The following is a 19942-nucleotide window of genomic DNA, read 5'->3' on the forward strand; positions in this document are numbered from 1 at the left end:
TAAATTACACCAAAATGTCTAAATAAACATGTTGTGTAGAACTCAATCTGTTTTTCATTTTTGCCAAAGTAATCAATAAGTGTGATGAAGGTTTTAAACTAAATTAAATTTGTGTAGTAGTCACCGATTCATTTCCCCTTTATCATGATAAGATTCCTGCATGATTTTCTCCCAAGAGGGGTTAATTGTAACCTGATATGAGTAGTGTGTATTGGTAAGTTTGTGTACATGTGCACAAAGGCAGAGCTATTCAGTCCTGAGTGAATGGACATCTGTGTCACAACTCTCTCACTGTGACTGGGTGAACTTGGGATATTCGAAGTAACACACTGAGAAGGTAAGTGACCATTCATCATAGAAGTCTGAATAATTTGTGGTCAGCAAAAATGTAGAAATGTATTAAAATAATGTATGATTTGTATCTTGAAGATGATGCTCCACTTTCTTCTTGGGATCCTGTGCTTGATCTCTGCAGTTCTCTGTGTGAGTAACACAAAAATGAAACACGTGCTTAAAACTTAGTATAAATGATTGCAGAAATGACTACTATAATCAGATTTGAGATCTTTAGTAAATCAGTCATCAGATCTACTACATTTGTGTTCACATCTGTGTTCACATCTGTGTTCTTTGTGCCTATGTTTTTTTCTAAAGCAATTCCCCATGGATGTTTAGGTGATTAATGGAAAATGGTATGGTCTATGTCAGATTGAAATTTGTCCCCACCATGATAGATATTGTGTTTGGTTGTAGGTGAGGCAGCCGTCTAATGATTACTGGGGTGAATATGGCCCGTACGGAGCCTGTAGCCGCACCTGTGGCACTGGAGTAGCAGTGAGAACCAGGGTCTGCAACACTATGAGGTAGGTGAATGTGTGTGTTTAGTACATTTGAAACCTTTTCTTTATAAGAACCCTTTTCTTCATAACTCAGTCTCTATTTTTCAATATTAAGGACGGATGGTGGGCACAATTGCGTTGGACCATCCAAGTCCTACAAACTCTGTAACACACAGGTAAATAACTTAACACCCCAAAAAAAGCTCAAACTCTATGTTTAAAAAAAAACAAAACATTTCTATGTCTTTTGTCCTCTATAAAGGAATGTCCTGTTGGATCTAGAGGTTTCCGTGAAGAACAGTGTTCTCATTTTGACCGAATGGAGTTCCAGGGAAAACGTTACACGTGGCAGCCGTACTATGGAGGTAGAAAATTACACAAAGCATTGACTAAATAACATTTTATCGATTATGCAGTTTTTATATGAGGAACTAAAGATGTTTTGTAAGTGTATTTGTGTTTTTGAGCTGCAACAGCTACTATTTTTAAGGTAGGTAGCTGAATTAAAAATGAAATAATAAATAAATGCATACATTTCATTTCATATATTTATTTATTATTTATTTATATTTATTTAATTTATTTAATATATTAAAGGTTGGTTTCAGAGACTATAACTTGAATGAATTGATCTCATCCCACTGCAATTTTCTTGTTTTAATAATAAACCTCATTAAATTTGTTTATATTTACACATAAATATTAAAAAATATATATATTTGCCTTTTATAAAATAATCAGTTTTTAAGGATTTTTGGACATTTTTTAAAAATGAAAAACATAAAAATATTTACTGATTAAGAAAAATGATTTGTTGTTTAAAAGATTATTACGCAGCGGCTTAAATTGGGGCTTTAATTTCGTAAATGACAACGAGTGAAAGACTTTTGTGCAGAAATTAAGTGTTTAACATGTAATTCGATATAATCAGTTGTTAAGTTAGAAAATTCTGGAAGCTTTCACATGTTTTCATGGTCAAAAACCTTCCTCAGGCAGTTCAGTGCACTGGTGTCCCAAGATGAGGCTCTTTATATAATCACATGACCTGTTGTGTTTTGGCCCAGCTTCAAACCCATGTGAGCTGGTGTGTGTGCCCAGAGGAGAGAACTTCTTCTACCGTCACAGACCTGCTGTGGTGGACGGCAAACCATGCCAAGTGGGCCGCAGAGACGTCTGTGTGGAGTGAGTCTGCAGAGTACGTGTACACTGACTACAGCACAAAACCACACACACAAACAGCTTATTCTAACACCCTTATCTTTGCTGAAAGGCGGTGAGCCATGGGGAGATTGTGGGTTTTGAGGATCACTCTCTTCCTGTCACCTCTAGACATGGCACTGGAGCTGCTGCCCTTCTGGACACCTACAGGTAATTTATGTACAATTTTATGCATGTGGGATATGTGTATGTATGTAAAATGAAATATATGTATATGTGTATGCTTGCATACATCTTTTGAAAGATGCTTCTTTGTTTATACAGTTTTTTCATGACTTTCTGTTGTTTTTGATTTGCTTGTTTTTGTTTATTATATTATATTATATTACAGACCGTGTGTTTTTCAGTCACTTTCTGCAGGTGACACTGATATGTCAGTACGGGGCGATAAGTGACCGTCTTTATGATTATCAACCGATTGTTTTAAAAAGCTGATTCAGTCAAGCATAGGTCTCTGGAGGACAGTAATGGGAGTTACCAGATTGGTGGGCGAGAGCAAAATGGAGGGCCGTTTTCGACTGCGTTACCTGATTTGCTCACGTCAGAGTGACAGTTGTGTTTAGGGGTGTGGTCAAGTAAGGGGTGTCATTTTCATTGCAATATTTTAGAAACACCCACCAGTTTGAAAACGCCCACAAGCTTAGAAATGCCCACTTTTGTTCTTCAAAGACCTCATATTTGATTCAGTCAGGAACAAAACAAGTATAATTCAACTGATTTGTTTCAAAATACTGATTCATTCAAGAACAAAAACAATACTGAATTCAGAACTGCATATTAGCATGCTAATTTGACCATATTGTTATATGGCAGAAATCATGAGAGTGTTCTGGTAGGCAATGTGTTGCTGTGAATTCTGCACACGTCTTTATGAGCGAGTCATTGAATCATTCATGCAGTCGATTCCCTCAAGCAAGCTGATTAATTCAGGAACAAAACACTGCTACTGCGTATTGTCCTGCTGCTGCTTATTTAGAGATATTTTTGTTGGCGGAACAGAAAGAAAACAGAAACAAACTGTTTCATTTTGAATAGTTATGTACTCTTATTTTATTTAGTAGTTAACACCTTATTTGTAATATTGTCTATTTCTTTTTTCTTGTCATTACTTGTTTAGTGTGTAATGCTTTGCAATATTGTATGTTAACAAATTAGGGCTGTCAAATCAATTAATCGTGATTAATCGCTTCAACAGCCATAAAACAAATATAAAGTGCTTCAAAATTAAAATAAAGTGTGACTGATTGTGTTTGTAGGTACACATACAGCACCTTTTCAGAGTGTTCACTGCACTGCGGTGGAGGAGTGCAGACCCGTAGTGTGTACTGTATTAATGAGAGAACATCAGCAATGGTCGATGAATCTCATTGCACTGCACAAGGCCTCAGGAAACCAGCTTCCCAGAAGGCCTGCAACGAGCACCGCTGTGCCGAGTACAGTGTCGGTCCCTTTGGTGATGTATGTAGTTATTTCATTAATATCGACTCATGCTCTCACACAGGTGTTGCTCTGTTATTTCTAACTTTGATTGTTGTTCTATTCTCTTGTTTCCTCCAGTGTTCGGTGACGTGTGGTGAGGGACAGCAGACACGAGAGGTGTTCTGTGTTGGGGGCAGAGGAGAGCGCATCCCTGAGCACCACTGCAGGGGTCTCACACGCCCACATGATGCCAGATCCTGTCAGAGATCAGCTTGCCACCAAGTTTTTAGATACTATATCAATGACTTCAGCCTGGTGAGAGAAGGAAGGAGAGGAAGGGCGTAAAGGAGAAATCCGATCAGTTTTAAACATATACCTCTCTCCCTGTCTCCTTCAGTGTTCTCGTAGCTGTGGAACTGGTACTCGCGAGCGCAGAGTGGATCGCAATTTGGATCGCAATCAATATCCAGATGAAAGATGTTCTGCTTTCTCCAGACCTCATGCTGTGGAGAACTGCAACACACAGCCCTGTCCTGGTGCACAAAGTGGGTTTCTTCATGGTCACTGACTGTGTTTGTATACACGTTTTTGAAAGAAGAATTAATGTTTTGTTATATGCTTTGTCTGGTCAAAAATACAGTGAAAACTGTTGTATTGTGTAATATTATTAAAATTTAAAATAACTGCTTTCTAATTTAATATATTTAGGGGTTCAAGCGCATAGCACTGAAACCCTATTGTAACTGTTAAGATTCTCAAAGGTCACCATTCTGGAATAAAAGTGATTGGGCAGACCAAACCGTAAAGCATAGAGACCTGAAACTTTGAGAGATGGTAGTACCCGTCTCATCTACAACGTCACCAAGGCTTGCCCCAATCGGCCTGACGAGGGTGCTACAGTAATCAAAAGTACGAAATCGCTCATAACTTTTAAGACGCTTTTCTTATATCATTAAAAATCCTTGGGTCAAGGTGAACAAAACACACATGACGGATTTGATCGCCACAGAAACACCTAGGTTTTTCGCTCGATCGGAACCAAACCATTGCAGAAAAATTCTCTGGATGTGAATATCAATAATTATCTTTCTATATCTTTCTATCTTTCTATTTTTATCTATAATTATATTATAGTTTTCGACTCACCGTCACAAAGGGATGCCAAAACGTTCGAAAAATGCAGGGCCACTTTTCATAAAACGTCTATACCTTTTTAACAGAATTAGATAGTCACACCAAACTCGATATGCACATGTAAGACCTCAATCTGAGATGGCATGAGTAAAATCGCGGCATCTGTGCCACTGTGTGGTGCTATAATAGGGCAAAAACATAAAAATGGCTATAACTATGCATCTGTTTGTCCGATGGACTTGAAAATTCACATGCGGTGTCTGTGTCCAAAGTGCCATGGCTGTCTGTAAGCACGTTCGTGTATCTCGAAAAACATGGCCACCATTGACCAATGACTTTTGAGCACCTATTAGATGGGGTTAACAGAGGCCAATCAGAATGAAACTTGGTGGGCATGTTTGACTCACAGCCCTAAAGGTCTGTGAACATTTTGAAGGACATCGGCCACTGGGGGCAAAATCGCATTTTCAAGAGTGTAAACGATTGTATATTGCATGACTTTTCACAAATACACACTGTATTCATATCATATGATAGATCTCCTCTTTCTGAACAACTTTATCTCTAGGACCACTGCTGTCAATTGTTTATTCATTATTAAAGATTATTTTAAAAAAAAAACTACTTTTGTGAACTAGTTCTAGGTTTTTTGCTGAACCTCAAGAAAACCACTGCAGTACAATTCTCTGGACTCACTAGATCAATAATTATCAAAGTAATGCTGAACTTTACCTTTAAACTTTAGCTATAACGGGGTCATTTAGAAAAGGGGCATGATCAAGATTCGTATCTCCAAAACGAAAACTCAGAACATCACAAAAATAGGTGAGCACATGTGGCATATGATTCTAAACAAGCATGCAAACTTTTATGGAGATCAGACAATAGGTGGCACTGTAACTGTTAAAAAACTTTAAAAAACATGTAACTGTAAGTGCTGTAACTGGTCATGTCCATCTATGAACTAAGTGGTAACATGCTTGCCTAATAAAACATAACTCCTTTTTACACATGTGCTTAAAAGCCTTAAAGTTCTTTAACCCCGATAATTGCTGCTCGCATCTATATTTTAACATGTACTTTATTCAGAAAATCAGAATTTTCTGCAGTCATTAGACTTGAAGGGAATCATCATATTTGACAGACTGTGGCATAAAAAGTCTAAAACGCCCTGTGCTACGATGAGACTCATTCTGTATTGTGTTACTTTGCTTTAGTGGTGCCCAGCGTGCAGGACCCCAGTGGCTATGAAAGCTCCTTGCGTGGATTTGTGCCTTATACCCATGATGCAACCTCAGCTTAAAAAGCTGTCACAAATATGTAGATGATTTGAAAGCAGTTTTAAATTTCTGTATCCAATTCTTATGTGCTTATTTTTATTGTATATGTTCTGATTTTTGCTCTACATTTGCTCTGTTAACAGTTCACAGACCAAGCGATCCATACCCCTCAGTGACTGGGCCGCACTCTGCCCAGTCATATTATGGCTGCTGTCCGGATGGCCACACTGCTGCCTCAGGGCCTCGTGGGGAAGGCTGTGCTCACGATGACTGTCATAGGTCTAGGTACATACATATAGTCAAATGATCTGCCCACAGATACACTTTAATCACTGAAAAGACCACAAATAATAAATAAAATAAAATATGAATAATAATAATAATAGAAAATATCATATAGATAAAATATACATAATAATAGAAAATAGAAAATTTGTAAATTGCTGACATTCTACTCTAATATATTAAATCCATTCAATATAATGAAAACTTCACAACCTATGAACTGACCATTAGTATATTTCACTCTATTATTTATGTTGTGTGTATCTGTTTGTTGATAGATATGGCTGCTGCCTTGATGGAGTAACAGCTGCTAATGGTTTTGGAAGAGCAGGATGTCCTGATTACCCCTATAGAGTAAAACAGCTCATGGATTTTCACTCTATGCTCCATCTAGTGCTCCCATATAATTTTATTTTTTGTATGAACACTTTTTCCAACACATTATCTTTTTTTGTTTTCAGGATTATAGTCCAGTCCGTCAGCCCTCTGCTAGTGTGTGCTCTTTGGCACGAGAAGTTGGATCCTGTTATGAATGGACATCTCGTTTCTACTTTGATTCTTCCTCTGGCTCTTGCTCACAATTCTGGTTCGGTGGTTGCGAAGGGAATGGAAATAACTTTGTCTCCAAGGAGGAATGTGAGCGGTCATGTAAGGCTTCTGCCAGAGGCCTTGCCCCAAGAGAACCAACATCCAGGAGAGGGATCAATGGGGTCAGAGGTAATAGAATGAGATCCCGTGCATAAAGGGGTTAAAAGAAGGGTCATTGAAATCCCACAACAAACAAATCCAGCTCAAATATATGTAGACAAAACAGTTTATTCAAGGTACACTCAGTCATTTATGCTGATATTAAAGGCATCTTGGGTTTAAACTGTTTTAATGAGGAAAATAATATTAATTGCCCCCTCAAGCTTTTTATTATATGTTCAGAGAAACACATTCACTTTATAGTATTTGTCAAACATGACAGTATCAAAACAGTAAGAACAATTTTCACACATTACAATCTCAAGATAGAGAAGTTTCACCAGTTTCATGAAAATAAGATTGCTGTTGCTGAATTAAGCTAAAATAAGCTTTCCTTTCTTCATTCTGTGTTTCTATATCTGTACACTTTGTACTTCAATTGTATACTTTATGCACATTTTGTACTTCAGTTGTCTTGCTATGCCATTAAAGTGTTAACACAAACTAAGAACACTGATTCTTGATGATTTCACCTAAAAATTTACTCTAAATAAATCTCTTGTACAAAATGTGAGACAGTCTTGGTAGAAGTTTTTTTAAATAGTTTATTTAACAGGAATAGTGCACATTAATAAGCATAACTAGGCTATATATGTGCCAGAGTTAGCCTAAAAGGCTATTTTTCATCTGTAGTCCCTGAGAATGTTACAAAGTCATGCTAAAAAAAAACAAATACAAAATTACAAAGTATGATATTAAAAAATAAAAAAGCAAAACAAGTCTGCATAGTACATTGGCTGTATCCTAGCACAATCAAATTTTAAATTGTTGCAAAAAAAACAAACGCAAAATATAGCTTTTAAGGGAACAAAATCTAAGAATTTAACCCTTATTGTTTGCTGATATTTACCAGTGCCGTGACATTTCCAGTCAAACTAAAATAAATAAATAAATACACTTTAAAACTGCACACAATTTCTGCAATTTTGTCACAAGACTTTAATTTTGAAAATCCGACGCGTCATCGCCACTACCGGAAGGGGATAATTCGTTGCACATTTCTGTTCTTTCTGTAGCTGCTCTCCGTGATTAGCCGTCAGCGGTTACCACAGCCTTCATCGCGACATTTAGTTACCAGAACCAGATATGGTAAGTATTTCACTGCTGTATTTTGTATTCTGGTGAATGTTATAGACGTTTGCCTGGTCAGGAAGTCGTGTTTCGTCGGCTGCACTGACAAGAAATGTTCAAGTGAGTGAACGCACGCAGCTAGCAGCAGTGTAGCGAGATAACGTCGAATATTCACGAAATGAACGAGTTGTGAAATCTGCTGGAATATTTCTAGACTTTCCTCTACAAAGTTAAGCACTTAATATAAAGTATGACTTAAACTTGTGTTTAGTTTCACCCGTCGTAGTAACTGCATTTGTAAGAAGCATCTAACGTTGGGCTGTTTTGTTTGGGGGAGGGTTGGAGTTCAACAGCTGCTTTTTTCAGGGTCTTATGTCAGAGATTCCGTTTGAACGTTCGAGTTATCTTTAAGTTTACTTAGTTCATATGCCAAACAGGGACGGTTGGATTGAATGTCAGATTAAGTTGACATCCATTTGAAAATATGTATGCTCTATTAATCTCACTGTTAGGAGTCAAAGCTCTGTTACTGGCAGTAGGGGCTCCACCTAATTGGGTCATATCTGGTGTATGTATTTATATGTACAGTGTTTTTAATCCAGCTTTTACATCTTTTTTTTCTCTCTAAAATGTGTACACAAGTCAACATGTATGTAGTATGTATTTACACTTGCTTTTTTCCTTCTGATTTTCAGTCTCACACAATTCTGCTGGTGCAGCCCACCAAGAGACCAGAAGGCAGAACATATGCAGACTATGAGTCTGTTAACGAATGCATGGAAGGTAAAATAGTTCTTTTGATTATAAAGGGCAAGATTAATGTTATGAATAATTCTAATGTGGAATTCTTTCTTTTCTCTCTAATAAAAGGAGTGTGTAAGATGTATGAAGAGCATCTGAAGAGGATGAACCCCAACAGTCCCTCCATCACATATGACATAAGCCAGTTATTCGACTTTGTTGATGATCTTGCTGACCTCAGCTGTCTTGTGTAAGTAAATTAACACAGCATCTCATCGATCATGTACAAGGGTACAAATGCTTTGAACAATGTAATAATTTTCCTATTCTCTGGTCATTTAAACAGGTACAGGGCAGACACACAAACCTACCAGCCCTACAACAAAGACTGGATCAAAGAAAAGATCTACGTGCTGCTGAGGCGCCAAGCCCAGCAGGCGGGAAAATAAGGAGTGTAAATGGCTGAATTATTTCTGATGCTAGTCCCCAACTCTATCAGAACTACGCTACATCACAGGACAAACATAGATGAGCTAAGTGGTGAAGTGATGCCGCTTAGTTCAGATTTTGTTGAATGCATGTCTATTCAGTCAGTAAGTCAAAGCATAGATTGAAAATATTTTGCATTTTAAATCGCATTTTTGTAACCGAAGTTAGGGACTTGGATATTTATCAGACTAAAGGGTAAGATTGGGGGAGGGGAAGGGTTCAGGATTTTTTTTCAATCCCTCTCAATTGATGTTTTTTTCTTTTTTTAAATTGTGGTTTAATTGTTCAGTGAAGTAAAAAATTTACACATTTCAGATTATGGAGATGGTTCTGAGTCATCTTTTATCCCAACTTTTGTCCTCGGTGCTGTTACAGATTTTGTTTTGTGTATGTATCCAGTAGTCACCACTGGAAAATAATAAAAATCTCACACAAAGTTTTGATGTCAGTACTGTTTTTTTTTCTTTTAACATACACTAATGTTCAAAAGTTAGGTGTCAGTAAGATTTTTTGAAAGAATTAAATGCTTGTATTCAGCACAGATGGATTAGATTGATCTAAATTGACATTGAAAACATTTGAAGTGTTACAAAAGAGTTCTATTTCAGATAAATACTGTTCTTTCCATCTTATTCATCAAAGAATACTGAAAAAAAGAGTATAGAAAAAGATTAAGCAGAACTGTCTCAACAATGATAATAGAAAATGCTTCTTGAGCAGCAAATCAGCATGTTAGAATGATTTCTGAAGGATGTGACACTGAAGACTGGAGTAATGGCTGCTAAAAATTCAGCTTCATCGCAGTAATAAATGACACCTTAAAGTATATTAGAATTGAAATTTTTTTTTTTTATGATACTCAGACCTGGTTGCGTTTAAAAACTTAAATAGATGCTTTAAAATTCTGTATCCTGACCATGAGTAAAAATTAGATTTTAGTGAAAACTAGAATTCCAGATAACAAATCCTTTGTTAAGGAACATGGGGAAAGTTTCAGCTTAAAGCAGCTGGTGTCTTCTGAAACAAATGCGAATAACATTATACAGTGCACACTGTCCTGTTTTTCAACTCTCAGTCAGCAGCACACTGTACTGTGGCATGAATGTCCTGTTTATCAGCTACACTGTTAATTGTTCAGATAACAACTTGCTGAACAAATTCTTCTCTGAAATACTTAACTCTTTTCCCCTGTTTTACCTGTAGTACAAAATCATTTATAAGTTCATGTTATCCCTGGGGCTTTCATTATAATTTGTTAAAAATCTGATCAACATCTGTCTTGTAATGAAGTATTAAATTGCATTAGCAGTAATTGTGTAATTACTAAGACCAGTAGGTTACCAATACTTTTTGGACTGATATATGCTTGGTGCTGGTATTGGAAACCCCAAACAGTTTTTTCTGTTCTGTGGGTAGCATGATCCACTGTAGTTTCGATGTTATTGGAAACTACTTACCAACTTGTGAGGAAGTGCATGCATTCTATTTATGACAGTTACTGGGCAACTAAGGAAACAGCTGAGGCTGAGCACAAAACTTTAAAGTACCAGTAAACACAATAATACTAGATAGAAGTGTAAGATAAAGCCACAACAATTTTGTAACAGATTTGCAATTTAACCCCAACTGGCATGGCCAGTCTAACTTGATCTGTGCTTTTTAGCCCAATTTCTGAATGGGAAACTGCAGTGTTTATCACACACATTTGTGATTTTTATGGAAATATGTTTATATATATATATATATATATATACACATACATATAAAAAGGAAGTGAAATCAGTCCCTAAACTTCACCATCAACTCAAAACGTAAAATAGTAATCAATTGCCATGACTGCGTTGGTCCATCTGTTTGCACCATAAAGTCATGACATAACAGAAGAAGCAACAGATATTTTATTCCATAATGTGATATACATCAGAGTAAAACACATTATCGGAAAAATGTAGGACAGGAATTGGTTCCATCCATCAGTTGTTGATTGGATGGAGCGAGGCAAAAATGAATGCAAGCTTGAGGTCAGTTGTAAGAAAGGTGCATGATTTAAGCAGACTAAATATAAGGAGAAGTCAGTCGTTTCACTGGAAGATCAAATTATGACATTTTGATTAAAAATCATGAGGTTAAAATAAATAAATGAACAAACAAACACATGAATGGATAAATAGTTCACAATAAAATCATTAGGGTGAATTTAGTAAACATAAGGTGAATTTTCATTTCATGCTGACTTTAACATTGATAGATGGGCCTATACTGTTAACAGAGGCTGAATTCAGAAATCACCCATCCTGCACACCACATAGGCTAGTAACAACCCACAACACACTAGCAACCACATAACAAAGCTCTGGCGACACCAACCCCTTAGCATTTGTGGTGGCAGATTTTGCATGGACGAGCAACACTAAAAATGTAGTTAGTAAGTCATTTTTACAGTTTCATAATATTTGAGCTGGTGGTGCAACCATGGCTGGTTGACCACACTGGCTATGATATTATAAGGACTTTGTTTACTTGGTTAACCCTATTCCAAAGCTGAGACTGGACTGGTTGACCAGCAGCAGAATAGGATTGTATGGGCTAGTTTGCCCAGTTACTTATAATGACTGGAATTAATCAAACTACAAGTGTACTGTACTTTGTACACAGAGACAAAAACAACAGCTCAACCCTACACATCTGCATTTCTTTCAACAGAATGGCAAAAACAGTATGAGGTTTATTCTCTTTACACGTGCTGTATCCGTCATTAGTTCACGGAGCTGCGCGTTTATTTTCACCCTCATTCACATTCCTCTCCATGTCCCTTTCTTTTTCACCAGCAGTGAGTGTTTGGTGTTACGAAATTTTGGCGCACTGTGTCTTTAAACTGTGGCGGCCCTGCGCCTGCAGCACAGAAAACCCCGTAGCGGCTTTCTGAGGGGACCCAAGATGGCCGAATCTTCACAGTGGGGCTAATAATTACTTTTCGTCAAGACGCTGCTATTTCATGGTGCTCGACGGTCGCGCTGGCCATTCGCCGTCCCGGAAAGTGAAACGAGAGAGTCTATTCGATTAGTTACATCGGGGAATGTTTATCTCTGTGTGAAGAGACTGGCTGGTCTATCTGCGGCCCTTAGCCAGAATATGGCGGAATACTTGGAGAAAATATAGCTTAGCTTATTATGAACGCGCCGCTTTATACACGACCCTTCCCGCCGTTTCACCGACCGCGCGCGAGTATAACGATCAAATAGCGTTATCGGTACGTCTTTGGAGTTCATTCGCGCGCGTTTCGAACATTTCTGGGTTAAAATGACTCGCGCGAGGAGATAGCCTGCTAGCTGAGGCGCTAGCTACGCTAACCCCGTTTGACAGAATTAGTCGCAGCGTTAGCATAGCCTAGCTTGCTTAAAGTAAAGGGGCACGGAGGAAAATAAACACATTCTGCGTTCGTGCTCTGGCTGCATGCTTTTAAACTAATTTCTCACCGTTTCACGCCCTTTAGAAACGGAGGAGCGTTTTTCGTCGTTCCGTTTATAAAAAGTTGAAAATATTGAGTATGTTGTGGAGAGTCTCGGCTGCACACAGCAGCTAGCTAGCTAGCTGACCATCGCTAGACTGGTCAGAATAATTCTTCTGGACTGCATAACTTTATTGTGATAGACCCCACAACAACATACTGCATCAGCTTCGCGACGGCTTGCCAGTGAATGCCATACATTTCAACTTGAAGTTGACAGCAGATTCTGTTGCACCTTGCAAGCCGACGAGGACGTTGAGATTTATTGAATCAAGGGCAAAAGCCTGCTTGAGAGTTACTTGCAAGGATGACTGACACTCGTAGACGAGTAAAAGTGTACACTCTGAATGAGGACCGCCAGTGGGATGATCGGGGGACGGGACATGTGTCATCCGCCTACGTGGAGAGGCTGAAAGGCATGTCTCTCCTGGTGCGCGCCGAAAGTGATGGTAGGTTTACAAACACTACAAAGACGATGTACAGGGCCACTTTTCGTTGACTGTGCAAGTAAGACGTGCCCGTTCTTTAAAACAGGGTCACTGCTGCTGGAGTCCAAAATCAACCCTAACACCGCCTATCAGAAACAGCAGGTGCGTTTGAAATGTTGACATCATTTTGTTGACAGAGCTCATTAGTGTTTTTGTTAACATCTTTCGTAATTATGTACTTAATGTCTAGGTTAAAGGGCAAGTACATATATATCTTATAAAGATGCAAGACATCACGGGTAAATTGGGAAAATATGAAATGATAGATATCATCAAGCTTCCATAGTTAATTAATCACAGTACAATAACCCTGTAAAGCCTGGTATATGAAATAATTTAAAATAGAACAGTAATAGTTTGAACCTTTAGACAAGGTGTTACAAAAATTAAAGTTAGAATTTTTTGGATACATCAAGCATTTGTGGCTCATCAGAGGTTTTATTCAGAGGCCCAAACTGGGGGAGAAAAAAAACAGAACTGAATTGGCTGTAGATGTTATTTATACAACAATATTTATATGGGCAAAAAGTAGATGCAGGTCCGATAGCTTGAAATCTAAATCAATGAGATTTTTATAACAGTATTGCAGACTACTTGCATAAATGCATATCAGTTTTCACTCTATATCTTCTAATAACTTGTCTTAGTAAGATGATATTTAAATGCTTAGTTTTATGATCAGAGTTCTATATTTTTGTTTATGGGGTGCAAAACATAATGCAATACAATGAATATTGAGAGATGTACAAATAAATGTTCCCCAAAAGCCTGATGTATCATGTTTGATACTTTCATTTTAACATGGTTTTTCTATAAAATTATGTATGGGTATTAAAGTAAACCTAAGTTGCTTCAGTTCAGTAAATGTTCATATTAAAATATTACAAAAAATATCACAGCAAAAGACACAAAGGTGAAGGTTGACATTTTTAGAATAATACCAAAAGGCCTTTTACTTGCTAAAAAAGTAAATCATCAATCAGGTGGCATGTAATGGATTGTGCACAGCAGGTTTTTACTTTTGATCCTGTTGATAATTTAGAGACATACGAAATTAATATATCTAATATGATACAGTAGGCTTTTAGGGCTAAGACAATTGTTTTGTATTACAAGTATCTTGAAATGTTATGTTTAAATATGCAAGTTATGAATTAAACTTTCATTTGCATACATTTTCAGAACAGAAGTCTCAATATTGGATAAAGCACTTCATAAGTCAGAAAATAGCCAGTTGTTTTTGGAATAGAAGATTAAGTCAGGTGAATGATCTATGAAAAAAGCCCTCTGTAACTTTCAGAATATAGGAATAAACCTGGAAAGATATGTATTGTCATTGAAATCTACAGGCTCAAAAAGATAAGGTGTAATCACAAACACTTAAATTTGTATGTTGGATGTTTTTTTCTGCTAAAGATTTTATAGAAGCAAAATCGCCCACAATTTTAAAATTGACCTGTGCATGGACAAACAATGTTTTTTGCCTGTGGTCTCTTGCATTAAACTGTAGATCCCTGTATGATAGTGCTTGTGTATCACTTGCTATTTTGGTATTTGTTCATGTTATTTGTGATGTGTCTTTGAAGGACACATTAATAGTATGGTCCGAGGCTGAAAACTATGACCTGGCCCTCAGCTTTCAGGAAAAGGCTGGTTGTGATGAGATCTGGGAGAAAATATGTCAGGTGATTATGTCTGTAATATACATTTATAATATTTTCTCTAGGTATGTTCTCCTTTATTCTGAAAGCCTTCATTTTTGTGTCTACAGGTCCAGGGAAAGGACCCCTCTGTAGACATCACCCAGGAGCTGATAGATGAGTCTGAAGAGGAGCGCTTTGATGACATGTCCTCTCCTGGTCTCGAACTTCCGCCATGTGAGCTCTCCCGGCTGGAGGAAGTGGCCGAGCTAGTGGCGTCATCCTTACCTTCTCCGTTACGGCGGGAAAAACTGGCCCTGGCGCTGGAGAACGAGGGCTATATCCGCAAACTGCTGGAGCTGTTCCGAGTGTGCGAGGACTTGGAGAACCGAGAAGGCCTGCATCACCTCTACGACATCATCAAAGGCATTTTCCTCCTCAACCGCACAGCGCTCTTCGAAGTCATGTTCTCCGAAGAATGCATCATGGATGTGATCGGATGTCTGGAGTTCGATCCTTCCCTACCCCAACCACGGCGGCATCGAGAGTTCCTCACCACCACGGCACGGTTTAAAGAGGTCATTCCCATTTCAGACCCGGAGCTGCGGCAGAAGATTCACCAGACGTACCGGGTGCAGTATATTCAGGACATGGTGCTGCCCACCCCCTCTGTCTTTGAAGAAAACATGCTCTCCACCCTGCACTCCTTCATCTTCTTTAACAAAGTGGAGATTGTTGGCATGCTGCAGGTGGGTTTTCGTACTCAACCATGTATATGTGACCAGCTGTGAACTTTGCACATTGGCGGTTGAGTTGAAATGCTGTTCAGGGGCTAAACTAGGTGAAGGAAGCTGTAGTTTAACTTTTCACGCCGCCTTCTAACATCATATCTCACAGGTAACGTACGCTGTCAGGCTTGCTATGTGTCATTGTGGCTTTTCGACAGATCAGCATAGCTCCTTTCAAATTCATTGCATCCTCAGCAGAAAACCCTGTTTGCAGAGAATGCAGTGAATACATGTTTTTGATGCGGCTACTAATATTTCCCTGTTTGCATTACCTGAGACCATCTCGTTGCTCTTGATAGGATGCACATGGTGGGCTGTACTTTGGTTCTTTGTTTTAAAGGTCATATATGTTTTCCACACTAAAAATAAAGGTCTGCAGATCTAGATAACAGATTTAAAGATAACCGTGCTAACTGCTTGTACTATGTACATTTAATTATTTAGTAGAAAATAGGCAATGGTATTTGCCTCAATGACGAGTTTCAAGAGTGGAGTAATTGTAGACTATTTATTAATGCATGTATTTGAAATGCCCTTTTCATCAAGTTAGATTTTACATCAGTTGTGGCTATTAAAAAGTTGTTCATGGAAATGGTTTGATACGTGCTTCTCACCTAAGCCTTACAGTGGAATTGTTTGATACTGGGATTGGAGGTAGGGGAGGGGGCTTGTTGCCATGGAAACAGCACCATCATGTTCTTTAGAGCCATATCATGTGATGTCACAAACGCTTGGCAGGCGTGCTGGATGATTATTTTCTCCAACCTCCAGACAGCTTCAGTTCAGTATGGTTGTTTGTCCATCTTTGCTGATGATGAATGTGCTTGTTATGGCACAATATTGTTTTAATATTACCATATCCCATTAATACCTGGATGTAATCTCGTAGATGTTGAATAAACCAAACATGGATACTAAAAGCTTTTTGTGATGATTGTCTGAGCAATTAGATGTACTTTCCCATGGCAGCGTAATTTTTTTTGAGGTGTAATCTTGTATGTCCATGACAAGTTGATGCAGTAAAATACAGTATCAGTCACATGTCTAACCTTGGTATAGATTAGGGCTGCACGATAAATCGCATGCGATATTTAACGCGCATCTTGTCAGAAAGCCGGTTCTTTAATCAGCGGTAAATCTCCATCACGTGCGTGCTTTCACATTGAGCAGCATTAACTACACAGAGCCGTTGTTCACTGACGAGTTGTGCAAAACCACGTTCATATTCATATTCATAATGTGAAAGCACGCACGTGATGGAGATTTACCGCTGATTAAAGAACCGGCTTTCTGACAAGATGCGCGTTAAATATCGCATGCGATTTATCGTGCAGCCCTAGTGTAGATGTGCATTTATGAAATGTCACCCTCATTCAGCTAGAGGTCAATTAATGTTGCAAAACCTCTCTGAGATTTACAGCTTTATGGTGTGCTCAAATGACATTAGGATAATGTATATAGGCAACTATAAATGAACATTTATCAAGAATCAGGTTTATTGTGCCGAATCTGGCTGAACAGAATTATTTATGGTTGCAGTTCACACAGTGTGCTGCATGGATGCATTATGCTGTGTATATAGAAAGAGTTTAATTATGAGAAAATTAATGTGAATACTGGCTTAAAATATTTGTAATATTTAACTTATATTGTAGAATTGTATCCAATTGTACATTTTCTAGTGTCTTTTGTTTTAAAGAATTTATAAACTAGTTTTGTGTGTATATATACAAAACTAGTAGTAACCAGAACGGATATTTCTCTATTTCTTATGCTTTTATTTTCAGGACGATGAGAAGTTTTTGACTGAGCTCTTTGCACAACTAACTGATGAAGCCACAGATGACGACAAACGGCATGAGCTGGTATGAAGCAGAATTACTAATGGATGTGTTAACCTCCTACTCAAAACAATGGATACAAACAAAATTGATATTGTTTGTCACATTCAGGTAAATTTCCTGAAGGAGTTTTGTGCGTTCTCACAAACGTTACAACCACAGAACAGAGACGCATTCTTCAAAACGCTGTCCAACATGGGTATCCTGCCAGCGCTGGAAGTTATTCTTGTAAGATTTACTTGCTATTCCAAAGAACAGATTTGCTGTCAGGTGTCTTGTTTTTCTTTTTATAATTTAACACCTTTACTAATGATCTATAGTATTGTATTTAATGGAAAATAGGTATATTTGAACCTGTCTCTAGCTTCAGCTTTGCTCTCAATGAAGACTGTAACTTTAGCTTGCTCTTTCTGTATTTATGAACACGTGTGCATTGTGTTAAAGGGCATGGATGATGTTCAGGTGCGTGGAGCAGCCACTGATATCTTCTCTTACCTGGTGGAGTACAACCCCTCAATGGTGCGAGAGTTTGTTATGCAGGAGTCTCAGCAGAATGACGATGTAAGTCACATGCCACATGCCTACTGACTCTTGTGAGCCTTCCAGCTACCTGTCTTTCTCACTACTTGTCTATATTTTACAGGACATTCTGTTGATAAATCTGATCATTGAGCATATGATCTGTGACACGGATCCAGAGTTGGGTGGAGCCGTACAGCTAATGGGGTTGCTCAGGACACTAGTGGACCCAGAGAACATGCTGGCAACTGCTAATGTGAGACATGTTTTAATATCAATATATATTTGGTGCATAGTACCACCTTTTCATTGTCATTTGTCAGAATGTAGCGAAACATGCCCCTTCTGGTTGATTCCTTGCAGAAAACCGAGAAGACAGAGTTCTTGAGTTTCTTCTATAAGCACTGCATGCATGTGCTCTCTGCTCCTCTTCTTGCCAACACCACAGAAGAAAAACCCAGCAAAGGTAATAGATTTTTTACAAGCTTGTAGGATGCATGCAGACTGAATGTGTAGGCAGCCTTTTTGAATAATTTCTCAATTGACATTTTGCATACATATTTAAAGACGTGACCTCTGCAGACTTCTCACTGTGTGTGTTTGTCTTGTTAGATGATTTCCAGACGTGTCAGCTGCTGGCGCTGATCGTAGAGCTGCTCACTTTCTGCGTGGAGCATCACACGTATCACATAAAGAACTACATCATCAACAAAGACATCCTCCGCAGAGTACTGGTGCTCACTGCATCTCAACATGCTTTCTTAGCCTTATGTGAGTATATGCATGCACACACACAAGACATAAGCCACATGTGAAAGTGAATATTCGGCAGGAAATATTGTAGGGTGGGATTTTTGTTTTTGTCTATCCAGATTTTTACTGATCAATTCAATTCAAGTTTTTTTGTATAGCGCTTTTCACGATACAAATCATTGCAAAGCAGCTTTACAGAAAATTAGGTTTCTACAATATATTTAATAGTAGCTTGTCAGTGGTGACTGTCAAATTGATGTACATATGGCAGAAATGTACGGTAAAATTCAGTTAATGACGTAATCAAACAGATGATGAACACTATTAACAGCAATGACTATATGCTGCAATCAAACTTGTAGCAAAATTTGGTAGTTTATGTTGTTTCAGGGTTGGCATCATCTGAGGTCCTCTGAGGGGTGTGCATCATCTCTTCTCAGGTGTTCGGTCATCTCATGTCTTTGTAAGGGCTGGATCCAGACTGAAGTTTGTGTAATACCTAGTGGCAGAAACAGAGAAACAAATAGAGACATAATTAGCGTAGCTGCTGTTCCAACCAAGCAAAAATTATTTGTTCAACCCAAGCTAAGGAATAATAATGTATTGCGATGGAGTCATTTAAACGTTTGATTCATGGTGTCTAATATGTCTCTTAATTAACTTCTTGTTTAGCACATTTCACATTTGTAATCGTTCATAAAAAAAAAAAAATGGCACTCTGTTTGATATTGATTAACTATATGAAATGGTATAAATATATACATTTTCTGCCATGTCATGAATTTGTGATCATTCTAAATGTATTGTAGACTGAATCATGCAGTGAAAGAACGCACTCTAAATGCGCACGCGCACTAGTTTAAACTTCACGTAATGTATGCGTGCACTCTGTAGGGGTGTTTTGAAAGGTTTTTGCAAAATACACACCCCTACTTTCCAGTGATGTCTGTGAGAAAGGTATATTCGCTCGATGAGCTCACGCATCTGCGCCACCGTGCGCTCAATCTACTCGGCGTGCTTTGCACATCAGCTATACAGGCGTTAATACTGAATGTTTAACATTATATTCATTGCATACATATACTTCGTAGACATCCTTAATCTCTAATAACTTCATTCTGCTGTCTGTTGTTCTGTTGTAGGTGTTTCTTTGTCTGAATATGGCACTTATCACATGCTGTG

General features: G+C 38.1%; 2 protein-coding genes and 1 pseudogene across 2 annotated transcripts in view; all 3 read left to right on the forward strand.

Moving 5' to 3' along the window:
- The first annotated feature begins 241 nt into the window (after positions 1-241).
- LOC107726630 (papilin-like) lies at positions 242-7327 on the forward strand (annotated as a pseudogene).
- A 551-nt stretch (positions 7328-7878) lies between these two features.
- Positions 7879-9633, forward strand: LOC107726631 (enhancer of rudimentary homolog). The gene is made up of 4 exons (XM_016536285.1): positions 7879-8011; positions 8689-8776; positions 8864-8984; positions 9081-9633. Exons 1-4 carry the CDS (start codon positions 8009-8011, stop codon positions 9181-9183), a joined length of 315 nt encoding a protein of 104 aa, XP_016391771.1. The 5' UTR covers positions 7879-8008; the 3' UTR covers positions 9184-9633.
- Positions 9634-12119: 2486 nt separating this feature from the next.
- Positions 12120-19942, forward strand: part of smek1 (SMEK homolog 1, suppressor of mek1 (Dictyostelium)) — a 14681-nt gene continuing 6858 nt past the window's right edge. The window contains exons 1-10 of the mRNA XM_016536280.1: positions 12120-13180; positions 13266-13321; positions 14806-14904; positions 14991-15608; positions 17435-17512; positions 17600-17716; positions 17933-18049; positions 18132-18263; positions 18371-18473; positions 18620-18778. Coding sequence (XP_016391766.1) covers positions 13039-13180; positions 13266-13321; positions 14806-14904; positions 14991-15608; positions 17435-17512; positions 17600-17716; positions 17933-18049; positions 18132-18263; positions 18371-18473; positions 18620-18778 — 1621 coding nt within the window. The 5' untranslated portion in view covers positions 12120-13038. The remainder of the gene's footprint in view (positions 13181-13265; positions 13322-14805; positions 14905-14990; positions 15609-17434; positions 17513-17599; positions 17717-17932; positions 18050-18131; positions 18264-18370; positions 18474-18619; positions 18779-19942) is intronic.

The sequence above is a fragment of the Sinocyclocheilus rhinocerous genome, unplaced genomic scaffold, assembly GCF_001515625.1.
Source record: "Sinocyclocheilus rhinocerous isolate Xijiao unplaced genomic scaffold, SAMN03320098_v1.1 scaffold1538, whole genome shotgun sequence".
NCBI classification, from domain to species: domain Eukaryota; kingdom Metazoa; phylum Chordata; class Actinopteri; order Cypriniformes; family Cyprinidae; genus Sinocyclocheilus; species Sinocyclocheilus rhinocerous.